General features: G+C 38.9%; 1 protein-coding gene across 1 annotated transcript; it reads right to left on the bottom strand.

The window, feature by feature from the left end:
* Window positions 1–15,302: 15,302 nt before the first annotated feature.
* Window positions 15,303–16,390, bottom strand: LOC148035190 (protein TERMINAL FLOWER 1-like). The gene is made up of 3 exons (XM_087680783.1): window positions 15,802–16,390; window positions 15,597–15,709; window positions 15,303–15,437 (listed from the first exon to the last, which is right to left on the bottom strand). The coding sequence occupies exons 1-3, from the start codon at window positions 16,388–16,390 to the stop codon at window positions 15,303–15,305; spliced, it is 837 nt and encodes a 278-aa protein (XP_087536909.1).
* Window positions 16,391–16,595: the final 205 nt, after the last annotated feature.

Raw genomic sequence — 16,595 nt, 5'->3', positions numbered from 1 at the left:
TCCCCAAGGGTTTTTTCATCCATAGTAAGGGACCTTTATTTGAGCGGGGGATGTTAGCTATATATAGTTTGTCTATCTCTATATATTCCTATCATGTGTGCTCAGTTGACACACTTTTGGGGTTCCACTTCCGGTGTTTCATATCTCTCTTATCTCCTCTCTTCCTTTCGTCTCTCGTCTTCCTCGCAGTTTCCAACGACTTCTGTGCTACTAGTCGCCTATATTTGATTATGGAACGATCGCTAAATTCTATGCATAAAGAGAAAAATCAAAATTTGTATCTTTTCAACAATTAGATCGTCGCACAAACTTCATGCCCCCTCACCATTTAGGTGTTGCTACAGTGCATAGGTGTAAATGATTGTTTTGTATCATTTTTGTGTGTAAAAATCAATAAACACGTATTATAACATAAAGGACAAGGCCAAACCATGGCTTAACCTCATCCTTAACCTCGCCAAACATTCACGCACATAAATCTTATTTTTTCATATTTTTTAGCGCGAAAAATCTAATTTTTCCTATTTTTGGCTATTTTTTCCTATTTATTACTCATGGAGAATAGATATTTTTTGATTTATTTGTATTAGCTTATTATTTTGACTGAAACTTAACATTTTCTCTGATCTTATCCCATTTCCACTCCTTTTTCCCAACTCAAAATTAAAAAAACCACTAATTTTCATTAAAAATGACATTAGCCAAAGCATGGAGAGGACAGATTGGAGAATGGCCGAGACTTCTACCATTTTCTTTGTGGGCTGATCGTATGACTCACAGTGTTACCATAGGATATTTGCCCGCAGAGTTGGTGTATGGCCAGAAACCGGTTATGCCGACTAAGACTTGTGCTTTGACTTGGTCAGTTTTACCTTGGCAAGAGGATTTGACAAGAGAGGAGCTCTTAGCTCTTCGGATCCGGCAGTTGGAGAGAAGACCAGAGGATATTTAGCTAGCTATTGATAGGTTGAAGGTTGCTAGATTTAGAAATAAGGACAGGTACTGCACTTCAAAAGATGATGAAAAGATGTTTTGGGCCATACATAATCAGGCATGTCTTTGACAATGCAACATTTGAGCTGACAGAATTGGATGGGACAGTGCTTAGAGTGCCCATTGCAGGAAAAAGAATCAAGATTTTCAAGAAAAGAGATGAGGAGGATTATGCATTGGAAGAATTTGCAAGAGAAGAGCAACGAGAAGAAGTTCCAATAGAAGAGACAGATGATGTGGATGATGTGTCAGATAACCTTGCAGGTATAACCAAAGTAGAAGACAAAGAGATTGACTTGTTTGTGGATCTGGATGACAATGATCATGGGTAGTTGGCCCATCCGGAGGATGCGCAGGATCAGAGGGGGTGGAGATCGTATTGCTGCGCATCCAAAGTGTGAACATCCACCGAAAGTTTGTGTGTGTGTCATTTGTGTTTCGTGCATTAACCTAGCCTCTTTATTTTCCATGAATGTCTTAACCCATGCATTAGCTGTAATGTGTGTCTTGGGTGTTTTTCTGCGTATAATCCTTATCTTTAGTTTGTTTCCTCGAAAAAAGTGTTTCTGTCTCCATTTTAAACTTGTGTGTGTGTCTAGACCTCTTCATTCCATTGTAAAAAACATTGATTGCGTGCATTTATCTTTGTGTGTGTGTGAACGAATGCTTGTGTATGTGTGTGCACATTTTAAAAAAAAACATTAAAAATCGATGCCAAGGAAGATTGTTGAAGCTGTCAAAGCGGTACAAGAAATCCCGGATCTAAGATAAGAAGAAATACAAGAAGCCGAGAGTTAAAATCGAGCTTGAGAAGCCTTGAAGGTGTGAAAGGCCACTTACTAAAATGAGTTCAAGTATGAAGGTATGAAAAGAGATAACCTAATCATTACCAATGATTAACTAAGAAGCTTCTTAGAAGAATACAGAAAGCTTCTGCTTTGATTGAAAAGCATTTTTCTCCATGAATAAACGTCGAACCAAGGCCCAAAATTTCTCAATGATGGAGGCAGTGATGGAGACAACGATGCAGGCGCAATGCAGGATAATAAAAAAGCATAAGCTACTTATAAGCTTTGTATAATAAGCTTCCAGATTTTCAGTACGAACTGCAAAAGGATATTGCAGATCTATAAGCTTTTGAAGCTTTGTGATAGAAATGGCTTTTAGAAAAGCACCTTCGATATCAGACAAATCAGATTTTTTTTGAAAGGGCACGTTTTTTGGCTAGAACGACGACAATAGATAATGCAAAGCAGAGAGCAATGCTTTAAAAGCTAAGTGCTCATAAACACAATGGACTGATTATAAGCAAAAATGGAGTCTTCTGAAAGCAAAAGCAGAACAAAGAGAATCACAGAGCTGAAAACACGTGTTGAAAAGCAAAAAGCAAGGCAAAAAGCGTGGAAAAGCTTGAGTTTATGATCTCTCAAGAGCAGGACAGATTAAGGACCAACATAATCTATAAATATGGACAAGGTATGACAGTCCAAACTGTGGGCACCATTTAGAGTAATTCTTGAGCTTGAGATATGATCTTGAGAGTTGAATTTTCAACTTGAGATCGGGCGGCCTAAACCTCGTGGGCTGTTTGGATTCGATTTCATCTTGTATTTTGTAAACATCTTGGTAGTAATACAATTGTTACTTGGCATCATATTCATCTTGATTATTTGCTTCGCTTGATCTTCCATCTTGGAATTTCTCAAGGACCTTTGTGGTCGCGACATTTCTTTCGAAAACCCTTCTACAACGCTTTTTTCAACAACGGAGGAAAATTTCTTTATGAACATTTTCGTCACTTTTACCGTCGCTATAAGACCTATATCTTGTAGTGAATGGCCATGAAAGAGTGTCACTGGGTCTTCAACATTGAAAAATATACGTCCTAATGAGCAAATTTATGAGAAAAATGTAGATTTTACCATTTTATGATGATCAATTGTTGTTTGAAATGGTTAGTAATGATTACATTTGATTGCCCATACCTTGTTTGATTAGTCATGTTGAAAGAATCATGAAAAATTAGTCGTGTGCTAATTGTATGCAAAACCAGATAGTAGGCCGTTTAAAGAAAAATATGCAATTTTTGGGTTTTCAATGTGCATTTGTTGTTCTATGGAATGAAATATGCTAAGAAAATCATTTCCTATAACAGTAATCAGTCTACACCTAAAACTTAGTAATTATATGTAATTTTCTTTAAATAAATAGAGAAAAATAAAGAAATTTAGGTTTTTTCGTATCATAAAAATAGAAAAAAGAAGATTGATGTTTGTGGACACATGATAGAGCTACAACATGAGTTTTAGACTTAGTTCAGCCCTATCTCTTTGTTAGATTGAGTTTTTATTACTTTTAATTTTAAAAAAACATAAAAGCCATGCCTTACTCCCTATCAATGCATGCAAAATTTGAAATGGTAGGGAGTAGGGGGTTGTTGAGTGGTTAAAGTAAATTAAATATTGATGTTTCATGGTGCATATCATATAGGGTTTGTGGTTGTTTAAAATTTAAAAAAGGGACTAGTAGCACGCGAAAGGTTGGTACTAGCCCTCAGCAATGAAGCACTATTGAAGTAGAAGAAAGTCATGAAAAGAATTGTCTTCGCACTTTCACATTGTTGATTTTCAATGACCATTTGTTTGAGTACGATGGCCATATTCACACTTGCATTGATGCACCACATGGTATCATATCCTAGACGCATAGCACCTGTTTGTATGAGTGATGACCGATGTTGAGAGTGTGAGGTATCCCAAGCCATCTAGCTAGATATTGAGTTCCTTGGGGGTTATTTGGTGAGGTTTATCTATCATCTCCTAGATCCTTTAGTTGAAAGAGTGGACTTTGTTTCAAATGTGTTTTATTTTCATGGTGCATCTTGGGGCCAATCTTCGAGGTGTAAGAGAGCCATAGTGCAGCCGCGATGGTCAATCGAGGGGTACTCCCTATGTGTGTGATACATGGTGTATAATAGCAGTATGTTTAAGGACTCCCTTTTGAGGAGTGGGGAAAGAAGCATTCGTTAGACCACAAAAATGTACAAACACAAAGTCCTTATACGCTCCTAGCGGCAAGGCCATGTGAGGTGGTTTTAGGTGAGTAGTAGAGGCTTGGCTAATGCCTTAGAGCTAGTGTCTGGCCCATTTTAGGTCCCAACATAAGTCCATCACCCACAAATTTTTTTCTCTAGCATGAATGTTAAATGATTGATTAAGTCAACTTCTCAGAGTGGATATAACATCATGAAATTATGTTACATCTAGAGAAGCCTCACTCCTTCAATGACTCCAAACCCCAACTAGTTAAATAAGCATTGCCATCAACCAGGTTTTGTCTGCACAGAGTTAGTATAGAATTATAAATGCCAATGCCATGAGTAGATGAGGCATTGCATAACATATATCATGCATAAGCTAGGCTAGGTATATTTATAGGCTTGGCTACCCATGGGAATAGGCTAGGTATAAACCATGCATAGGCTAGGCATGGCATATGGAAGCATAGGTCTATGACTAGCTATACCTAGCCAATACACACATCTATCTAGCTCGGGTCTAGCCTACACATATACTTAGCATACACTTATTATCGCATAGACATAGGCCTAGGCCATCCTATTCCTAGACTAGACTATGCATAGCCTAAACCTTGACCAGGACATGCCAAGTATATCCTATACCTATGACTAGATTAGTCTATGCATATGCATGGCTTATGTCTAGCCTAGGGCATGGCCTATATCCTATGCCTAGCCTACACTTAGACCCACCAATGTATACATATGCTTAGCATACACTTATGTCTAACATAAACATGAAGTAGACATAAGGGTAAAGCTAGCCTATTCTTTACCTGTGCTTATGTTGTGCCTAGGCTGGGAATTGTAGTGCCTATGCCATACACATGCATATGCAAGCCTATGCACATGCCATGTGTATATGTATGCATATGTATATGTGTATGCTAGCTTATACATATGCCATGTCTATGCATATGCGTATGTTTATATATGCACATATGAATATGTGTGCACATATGCATATGCATATGCCATGCGTATATATATCTGTATCTATGTTTGTATATGACATGTGGATGCCACACATGTGCTAATACATTTGCATATACTTATGCATTTAGAGACCATTAGATGTAGGAAAGGGTAAAATAGGTCCCATAAAACAAGAAGCCTTGCTTGAATAGAAAGTAACAAACAATAAGAAAAGGGCACAAAAAGGCTTGACTCTATTATAAATGCTAATGACTTTGCATCCCAGTGGGTGGCCAAAACCATAAAGAAGGGTTGCATGTGGATTCTGTAGAAATTACATGACACATCAGACAAAATCTAAGCAAGGAGTAGAGAGTACACAATAAATATGAGAAGAATATAAATTTCTTTAATTTCAAATCAATTGAATTAAAAATGGTTCTGTCCACCCATGCACTTCCACTATGAAGCTTAGATGGCGCTCCAGACAGATGATGGGTGAAAAACTCTTACAAGGTGAAAGATAGATTGATGGGCTAGGCTCGAGGAAGTTACTATATGTATATTCTCTACATCACATGTGTTCAAGGTTTATTTATAAATATCCTTATGTGTGAATTATTCCTAAATAAAACATAACCCTTTTCTATTCAATTTATAAATAACCCCTTTATATTATACCCTTTTGTATGTAAAAAAAGTATGAAAATGGTATTTTAAAATATCTTATCTTGAAACCATATGATGCACACATGTATTCATTAGTAACTTACTTGAGGGGACGGCCAAGGATGCTACCACTAGACCCCCACTAGGGAGGCTCCTAACCCCCCTAAGACCCCCAACTAGGGGCCACTTCCATGGTGCCCAGATCCCAAAATAGGGGTCCTTCATAACTCCCACATCTAGCATAACTACTCTATCTAACCTAAAGGTTAGATCCACAAAGGTCACGTTTTTGTGATCCAATCACTTAGACCTCATCTAACATACAAGTCAGGATCCAACCAACCATGTTGACACATGAATTCTCCTCATAATGGAGGACTAACAACTGAGAGCACCATGGATCTGCACTGGCAGCACCTTATGAGGGTGGGGCATTGAGCATATCTAATACCTACCCCCCCCCCCCCTAATGTCCACCCACAAGTGAACTGCATCCTCGGTACAACATTGAGTCTCTTAAGATGACTTCAGAGGAGATCCTTCATAAGATCTTGGTAAAGATATTAGCTCCATTCTTCATCATTGGATAGTAGACTAGCTTACTATCCCATCCTCAATCAAGTCAAACATATAATAAAACCACATCTCAATGTGTTTGGTGTATGATGCATTAAAAATTGGATTTTTGGTAATAGCAATGTAACTCTGATTGTCACATCTTGGCATTGTGGAATCTTCATCCTATACTCCCATATACCCTAAGATCCTCCTTAACCATACTACTTTATATGCAAGAGAACAAGCTATCTTGTACTCTACTTCGACAAAAGACAATGCCATAGTTAGTTGCTTCTTACTTATCCAAGAGAATATTCTTGAATATAAAGAGAAACAAGATCTAGGTACTAATTTCATAGAATCATTGTTACTTGCCCAATCTGAGTTGTCATAGTTTCCCATAAGAGAACTTTCAAAACCATATGATGTGATACCATAATCAAGAGTTTCCTTGAAGTATTTGAGCACTCACATCTTAGCTCTCCAATGACTTTCTCAGAGTTTGTTAGAGAATCTACTCAAAACACCAACAATAAAACTAATATCTGGCCAAGTGTTACACAAGTAGATGAGGCTACCAACAAACCTCCTATACCTCCCAATGTTCCTAGTACAGATGTATCCTCAATGGATAACTTCACATTGACATCCATAGGTATAGATATCTACTTACACTCAGTCATGCCAAAGGCTTTTAAGATCTCCCATGCATACTTCTTTTGAGAGATGAAGATTTTTCCCAAGCTCTTACTAGACTTCAATCCCCAAACAATAGTGCAACAAGCCCAAGTCTATCATTGTAGAGCCTAAAGCCTTTCAAGTCTAGTAAATCATATCTTCATAGTCACTTGTAATAAGAAGGCCATCCCTCAAGGAAGTTGCTATATGTATATCCTCTACATCACGTGCATTCAAGGTCTATTTATAAATATCCTTATCTATGATTTTTTTTGAATAAAACATAGCACTGTTTTATTCAATCTGTAAATAACCCCTTTATATTGCATCATTCTATATATAAAAAATGTATAAAAATAGTATGTTAAAAATACCTTATTTTGAACTCACGCGATACACACATATATTCATGAGTAACTTACCCGAGGGCCATCCATATATAGGACTATCACTACAGTTTTTTCACTATCCTTGTAAACATACAAGCTAGCATTTGAGATATATCTTTTGAAATTCAAGCCTAAAAAGAATTTGTCTATCCACTGGTACCATGGTTTAGGGGCTTATTTTAGCCATACAATACCTTCTTCAGCTTACAAGCTTTGTTCTCAAAATGGGGAGCCTCAAATCCCTGTGGCTAAGCCATGTATAGCTCCTCCTTGGGTTCTCCATTCAAGAATGCTGATTTAACATCCATTTGGTAAACTTGCCGCTTTTTTTATGATCAACCACTGCAAGTACTCTATGAATAGTGGTCATTCTAGTAGTTGGAGCTAACGATTCTTGAAAATCAAATCCTTCAATCCATGAAAATCCATGTGCAACTAATCTCACTTTGTACATTTCCAAGCTACCATCATCCTTGTAATTTATCTTTCAGACCCACTTGGTGCTAATAATCTTTCTCTTTTCTGGCCAATCCATTCACTCCCAATTATCATTCTTCATTATGATGTCATATCCAACTTGCATAGTTGCTTTTCATGCTAGATCGGCAACAAGTGCTTCTTCTAAGTCTACTAGCTCCTTAACTTCTCTTATAATCTCAGCCACCCATCAAGGCCATATTGACTATGTGAGTAGAAGTCTTTCTTTGTTCCTCTATTCTCAGAGAAATCCTTGGTCCATTGGCCTTGTTTTTAACTATGGTAGGCATAGGATTATTGTGATTATAGAGTTGCCTTGCCCATCGCCGCAATGGATTTTCCGGTGGTGGCATAATTGCAGGTTGGTGAATTTTTTCTTCATCATCCAAAGATGATGTTTCCTCCTCCTTGATGGTGGAGACACCTCTTGGGATAGATTCATAGTGGACTACTTTATAGGATGATAAAGTGGAAGAACTTATATTCTCCTCTTCCACTATATGTGGCTGCTCCTTGAACACCACATCACATCTCACTATAACCTTCTTTGCATCTTGGACATACAATTTCTAAGCCTTTTGCTCATCAATATAACCCAAGAAGATACATTTTATGCTTTTTGTATTTAACTTTTTTCTCTTATCCTTTGGAACATGTGCATAACATTTATAGCTTGGGGAAGTTACTATATGTATATCCTCTACATCACGTGCGTTCAAGGCCTATTTATAAATATCCTTATCTATGTGAAACTTTCATGAATAAAACATAACTATTTTCTATTCAATCTATAAATAATCCCTTTATACTATACCCTTTTTTATGTAAAAAATGTATAAAATTTGTATTTAAAAAATACCTTATTTTGAACCCACATGATGCACACATATATTCATGAGTAACTTACCCAAGATTCACATCCAAAAGTTCTAAAATGTGAGACAGAGAGTTTCTTACTAGAATAGTCCTCATGATGAGTTTTTCCCTAAAGAGCCTTCGTATGTCTCCGATTGAGAAAGTAGATTGTAGTATTAACAGCAATACCTTGCCATTTCCCTAAAGAGCCCTTGTATAACTCTAATTGAGAATGCAAATTATAGTATTAATAGCTTCTGCTCAAAACTAGTCAAGTAATCCCTTGCTCTTAAACATGCACCTTGCCATTTCCACAATGGTTTGATTTTAGTCTTCAACAATGCCATTTTGTTGAGGTGTATGAGGTGTCATCGATTGACACTTAATCCCTTTGCTCTTGCAAAAGTCTTCAAACTCCTTTGAGTTGAACTCACCACCACCATTTGTTCTAAACTTTTTCACACTTTATTGTGTTTCATTCTCAATAAGTTTTAGCCATTCTTTAACCAAAAGCTTGAACCTTATAAAAAATAAAGTTTCTACTCTAGTTGTCAATGATCAACATAAAATAGGAAGATTTTCCTTTGTGTAGGCATTTTACTCCACAAGTCAGCATGCATCAACTCCAGAGGAGCATTTGCTCTATTCTTGCTTTCTTGTGGAAATGCCTTTCTCTGTTGTTTATCCATCATATAAGCTTCACATGGTTCTATCATTTCAGTTTTACTACACATAGATGAGAAACTATACCTTACTTATACATCTCCTTTAACATAGACTAAATATCTCATGACAAAGTTTACTTGTGCCCACACCAGAAATGGCTATAAGAGTACTTAGCCCATACAAGTTGTTCCTTCTTTTCCCTTTGCTGACACTTTGCCAATATTGTTGATGTTTTTTGCATTTTTCTTATTGAATCTCACCTCATGGCCAAGATTAGTTATAAAACCAATTAATATAGTAGGTTTCTCTTAATCTCTGGAATACATAACACATTTAGTTCACCATTTGCACTAACAAAAGAAATAATACCTATGCCCTCAATAGGGTATTTTACATCATTCCCAACTATCACAGTGATGGATTATTGCAGAGACTTTTTAAGACTATATAGACCTTTCTCATTGGTCATGTGATAAAAGACGCACTATCCAATATCCATGAGTCAGTGGTAGATATTTCTTACATTGAGGAACACACTTCCTCAATGGTCACCATGAATAACTCTAACCTTGATTCAACCATGTTGATTGTCTCCTTTCCTTTAGATTTTGTGGTGGCTTTCTTTTCATCTTCCTTCTTGATATACCAATTTGCAATTGCATGCCTTTTCTTCTTGTAGTAGAAATACTATCCTTAAAACTTTTTATTACCACCCTTCTTCTTCTTATCACCACTGGTAGAGGAACTACCTTTGCCTTTCACATTGGTGGAGAATGCAGTATATTCACTACTGCTACCTTCTCAAGCTTTATGCGGGAAATCCTCCATTAGTAGTGCATAAAATTCCTTAAATGTCAAAGCTTGGGGTCTCACTTGAATGTCTAGGGTAGTTACTAATCCATCAAAATTTGGTGGATAAATCTGAAGACACCTCCAAGCTAGCTTCTCACTAGTCTTTTATATTCCAGCGCCAACTATTTGGTTGCACAGATTCTTGATCCGAGTTATAAATGCTTTACTTGCCTCTCCTTCCAACATACTTCTCTCTTACTATTTGATTCTCCAAGTTCTAAATCCTTGTTTCATTTCATGTTTTGTACTAATTTATTAGTAGGTTCCAAGCATTTGATTGGTTGCATGTTGAATCAAGGTCAAAACATTGTGAGAATAGCTTATAACTAAGGGACATAATGCATCCGCGTTTCTTTGTTTCCAAGCTTGTAGAATATCTACATGTGGGAAAATCATAACACTTTATTTTGATAGGTCGGATTTGGTTCTAGGTCAATCCTAAGCAATAACTCAAGATGCTCATAGGAATCAAAGATAGTTGTGCTTTTAAACACATAGTGTAGTTTGCACCATCTAACTTGCCTTTGGTAAAGGTTGGTAGAAAAATCCTCAATGTCTAATGTATCAATATCACTACTTGATGAAACATACGGCATTTCTCCTCTTCCCTATTGAAGCCCTTGCTCTCACATACTCTTCACTTCTTAGATCCCCTAATTGGGCTCTAATACCATATAGAAATTGCACGACATAGCAGATGAGAATCTAAGCAAGAAGTAGAGAACCCACAATAAATATGCAAAGAATAGAAATTCCTTGAATTTAAAATGAATTGATACAAATATGGTTCTATCCACCCGCGTGCTTCTAGTATGAATCTCAGATGGTGATTTAGACAAATAATAGTTGAAGAGGCCAAGGTTAGCTAACACAGCTCTAAATGGGTGAAATATAGATTGACAATGGATTTGGAGGGGTCTTCCTTTTATAGCCTAGGAAGGTAGTCTACTTAGCCTATTTGACTATATTATGAACCTTCCCTAGTCGGTTAGGAAATATTCCAAGGCATAAACACACTTTTATGAAGAGGGCCTTATTACAAAGTAGATATGGTGCAAGATCATGATAGTTAGATCGTTTCTAAAATGTATTTCCTTTGTTGTATGCATTGGCACTACTTTTTGGTTACTAAAATTTTTCCATAGCTATGGGGACAAGGAAATGAGGCACGAGAAGGGAGCCAAAGAGAGGTGGTGGGGGCATACACAAGAGAAGGACAATGGAGAGGGTAATGAGCAGGAAGGGAATGATGATTATAGCTCCTTCTTAAAGGAAATATAATGTAGTACGTGACATGCATATAGTAGACATCTTATAGCCAAGTGAAGGGCATAGAGGGCCTTCCAATTGATGTGTGAAATGTACTTTACACATGTACACATATAATCTTGCTATGGGATCATTTTGGATTTGTGCAATTTCTTGTTCTATTTGAAAGAGCAATTACAAAATAAAAAACACCTAAGAAACTATTAGTTGTTGGAGACTCATGCATGCTATGCAATTCTAAAACCAACAACTCCCTTCACTACAACAAAAACGAGACATAGATGCGCATGTTAGACGTGCAAAGTCGGGCGCGTCTATCACAGGGTCTATCGGTGCGTCTATACATGCCTGTAAATAGACGCAATTTTTGCATCTATATATCCGCGCAAATAGACGCGCTTATACACGCAAAAATAGACGCACACATCAAAATTCAAATCATACTTAAATCATTTCTTTTCAAACTATGCCTTTCCTTTCCTACGTTTTTTGCGGTTCTGAAGCTTGAGTTTAGCGGACATGCAGTCTCTTCATGCCTCACCTAGTCTTTTCATGCCTCACCTCCTCATGACTCACCTCTTTTTTCATTTCAAACACACAAGAAGGGAAAAAGGAAAGCCAAGGAGAGGAAGAAAGAGAGAACAAGAGAGAGGAGAACAAGAAGAAGCAGCAAGCAAGGAAGCAAGCATCAAGGGAGGGTAACTTACCAAGAAGAGGAAGAAGGAGAAGGAAGAAGCGCTATCATCCGCCACACCAAACACCCAAGGTGAGTCTCTCTCTCTCTCTCTCTATCTCTTTCTTTCTATCTTCCTCTCTCTGCTCTGTTTGTGTATTTAGGATTTGTGATTTCATTATGTATTGCATTTTGTAAATCAATAATGGCGGTCGCCTGGTAAAATCATCCAACAAAGCGCGTCTACATCTCAGTGTAGACGCAGATATAGACGTGGAAAATGTGTCTCTGGGGGCACGTCTTTCAGCGCGTGTGCTCTACAGTGTACATGCGAGGATACACGCGCTGACAGACACTCAGAGAGACGCAGGTATAGACGTGCACAGAGACGCAGGTATAGATGTTGTATGTAATATGTTTTATCTACACAGGGTAATATGATTTTTTTTGTGTAGATGTGGAATCCTGGATCCTCCAGCACCCCCATTCAACAAGGTGCAATTCATGGGGGAGATGACCAATTATCTTGGTCGCCCTCCCACTGCAGATGAGGTTTTTAGTGTGATGTTTGGGACAACTATCACATCTTTGCCTACACAGGGATCAGCTGAGGTACATGGATCGGTCGAAGCACGTACATCTGCAGAGGCACATGTATCGAGTGAAATAGAGGGTAGTGCACATCGAGGGAGGAGGGAGAGTGGTGCGGGAGGACGAGGAGGTCGAGGGCTTTGTGGGGGTTGCCTAGGTGGTGGCTCTCGATCACCCTCACCGGAAAATGAGAGAGGTGAGCCTCCACAAATGTACTACTCTATCACTGATGTTGGTGATATCTTGCATGACTTCGAGGGGAGGGAAGTGATAGCCTACTTGAGGAGTGTCGTTCATGCCACATACAAAGGTCGCATGATTCCCTTCAAGCACAAAAAAAATGGTTTGTGGCAAGAGGTACTGCGGGCAGTACATAAAAGGTACCCTAATCCCGAGAATTCATGATTCACAGATGATTGGGGATGGTCAAAGGTGAGAGACGCGCTTCATAACAAGAGGTCTCACATTATGACGCGCGCCAAGGAGTCATTGCGGAGACAAGAGCAGGGGCACCCTGGATATGGCCAACCACCCAATTGCCACCGCAAGGAGTGGAAAGAGGCCAAGAAGAGAGCAACGGAGAAAATGACAAGTCGCCAGTATGCAGAGGCGCGACGTATCCAGATGGCAACCTCGTCGCATTATGGATCGGCTGGCAGGGAGTCATGGGAGGCTGAGTTTGTAAGTATTATTTGATTCCTTTTTTTAAATTAAATTTTGTAATTTGTTTCACTTCATTATGTAGTGTGTTTTAATGCGTTGTATGTTCAAATTGTTTTGTAGTTCCATTGTTGGTAGGATGCCTACTCCTAGAGAGGTAGGCTACCATCGAGGTCATAACCGGGCATCCACTTGGCAGCATTTCTACGAGGAGGGACTCATCACGGAGGAGCAATATAATCGTGCCATGAGGATTCCACCACCAGAAGAGGTATGTTTTATTTTTTACATGAAAAGTATAGATCAATATGATTTAATGTTTGTAATGGTATTTATATACTTTAATCCTTTGTGTAGGCGAACCCTGATGCAGTTGAGGATAGCGAAGGGGGGACTAGCAGTAGCGGTGGCAGCAACGGTAGCAGCACAGGCAGCGGTGGTGGTAGCGATGATGATGCCTCTTCTGAGGAGATATAGAGGAGCCCCGTGCATGCATGCCTCCCCTTGGCTTGTAATTTTCATTTTTGATATGTATTACTTTCAGCAAGTGCTTGCGACCATGAGGTCACAAGCACTAGAACTCATAATGTAAAAATGTTTCATCTATATATATGAAATTTCGTGTGCTACATACATTGTTTTGTTTTCGGTATCCAATCTTTGAAATAATCTTTCTCTGTTTTTCCTAAGTATACAATTTGATGTTGATGGGGGGGAAAAAAAACCAGAGAGTATGTGGCCTAGCCTGCAAAGCCACATGCTCTCTGTTTTTTTTTTCATACCTCTGTTTTGCACGTCTATCAGCGCGTCTAAATTGCAGGATAAATGTGCGTCTATTATCGTCAAAAACTTTTAGAGTAAACGCGGTTATAGACGCGTAGATACACGCATGTATAGACGCACAATATGAATATATCCACTTTTTTATAAATATGATTATATATTTACGTAGCGCGTTTATATCTATGTCTATAGGCACGTCTAAGTGTGCGTCTACTTCTCCCTATAAGCGCGCTTTTAGACACGATTTTGTAGATGCGAAAATAGACACATTAATAAACGCGCCCGACTTTTTTTTTCACAATTCAAATATTGCGTCTACAAGCGCGTCTATGGAGCCTTTTTCTTGTAGTGCTTCTTTTTTTTAACTAGGCTAGTCACATCCATTGTCTTGTTTATATACGGAGCTAAATTTTAAAAAGGGGTATGTATAAAAGCACATTTGTTTACACACTTGTTGGTGGAAAAATAAACATGGTTTTATACACAAGTCATTTGATGTAGGAATAAGGATGCCTATAGATGCATCCATAAGTACTTTTCTAAATGCATAAAATGATAAATCTATTCACTCATCACTTGAGCTATAATTTCCTCATTGGGAAATCGACACGTATGTCAAAATTTTGGCAATCACACATGGATGTGGACCAATGATCAAGCTTGTCAAGCCATCCAATGGGCCAAAAATAGATAGTTTTAAACAATCCGCAACTTGTTTATTTTTCATCTTGATGGTGTTGTATCCATCACATAAACTTAGAAGTTTGTTTTTATAGAAAAGTGAAAGCACTTTGTAGGATAATGTCAATATAGGAGGCATCATATTGTCCTTGGTATTCTCCTATAAAAGAGTTAAAGCACATTCTAAGCTAATGCCAATATGGGAAACATCTTGTGCTCGGCAAGATAGTTTGTTGTCAACGTAGTGTGAGAGGCTTTCTATGGAATGAGATCCATATTAATGAGAACAACCATGGCAGCATTGTATAAGTTTTAGATGGTCAATAGCTTGATATTTATAATCTTAGTCTTTGGAAGACTCGTCTGATTATAATAACAATGTAATGCCGTTGTGAAAAGAGGTTTCAAGGTAATTAAAAAATCAAAGTTGATAAGAATAGAGTTCGAAAACTATGGAAAACAAATTTCCATGGTTTGTTGTTGGGTTTGCAAGTTATGAGGATTGAGGTTGTAACTAGGCAGCAGCATCAATATCTACTGTGAATAGCTTTCCTGCAATGGGATATCCAAGTTTGTACATTGTTGTGAAGTTGCGTGTGTTGAATAGAAGAGGACTTGTCACGTTCTTTATGTTCTCCACTGGGGAACTCTGCGCAATCCATCCAAGGGCAATGGAGATCACAAGGCAATCATCATGAGAAGGATATCAACATTACGCAAAATGACATGGGAATTAATCATTCACATTATGATTTTGATGAATTGTAGATGTGAGAGGTATCGTTTCTATGCAGCGAGCTACACGTACCTGCTCAAACAGTAGACTGTAGTATCGATGGATCCCGTATGGACCACTCGCGAGGAATGTGGGCTTCGTGGGATGTAAGTAGTTGAAGACTGTAGTGCCCTTTTTCTCCACGTCTGCATGGTAAATCAATATCAAGGCAAACCATCAAGTAGTTTCTTCGGTTTTAGAACTTAAACGAGCAGCTGCTTGCGACTTCAGAACTCACGAATACAGTCTAATAAAACACAATGGAGATCTGCACCTAGAGAATTTATAGACGAAGAGGAATCATCTGCATGATCGTGCAGGGAGGGTGGGATGATTATATTAGAGACAATCCAATGGACGACGGAGCGGCCGACGGGATCCGCAGGGTTGAAAGCGTCAGGGTCGACGATGAGGAAGGTGAAGCCATGGCCGCCGTAGCGAGCCAGGTCGGAACCGGAGACTGTGACGACGGGAGGGAGGGAGGTGTCGTTGAAGGAGAAGCGCTGCCCGGCCTCGCGCACGCACTTCCGGCCGGTGTCGAAGCACACCGACAGGCTGATGTTGGGGGCCGCGCCGAACGAGTCCAGCCACGGCGGGACGATGGAGTCCTGCAGCAGCCGCGTTCTCCCGCGAATATCATGATTGTGGTACGTGAAAGACGATGGAGCAGAGGCTGAAGAATAAGCCGCATCGTTAACCTGCAGCTGATGACGATGAGCGGAGCTGCAGAGCACAGCTTGAATCGCTGTTAAGCCAAGAAGAAGAAGGAGAAGGAGAAGACGGCGACAAAGAGGAATCAGCTGAGGCTGATCAGGGGCTATAGCCATCCTGGCGGCGTGGCACGTATGATCAATACAGACTATCGATCGAGATCGTGGCCTGTGAATCAGAGAAGAGGTAGCCGTCTTGCCTCCTTGGATTTGCAAAGTACTACTCTCTGCGACCATTTATATTTTATTCGGGAAACAGTTTTTTAAAAATTCAGACCTCCCGCCGTGTTGAATCGGCTCGACGTTTTGCCATTGATCAATT

This window comes from Lygodium microphyllum, chromosome 6 (assembly GCF_053477565.2).
Source record: "Lygodium microphyllum isolate KBCC chromosome 6, Lygodium_microphyllum_v1.1.10, whole genome shotgun sequence".
NCBI classification, from domain to species: Eukaryota; Viridiplantae; Streptophyta; class Polypodiopsida; order Schizaeales; family Lygodiaceae; genus Lygodium; species Lygodium microphyllum.
Note: the sequence above shows the minus strand (reverse complement) of the source record. Positions and strands in the feature narration are given on the sequence as shown.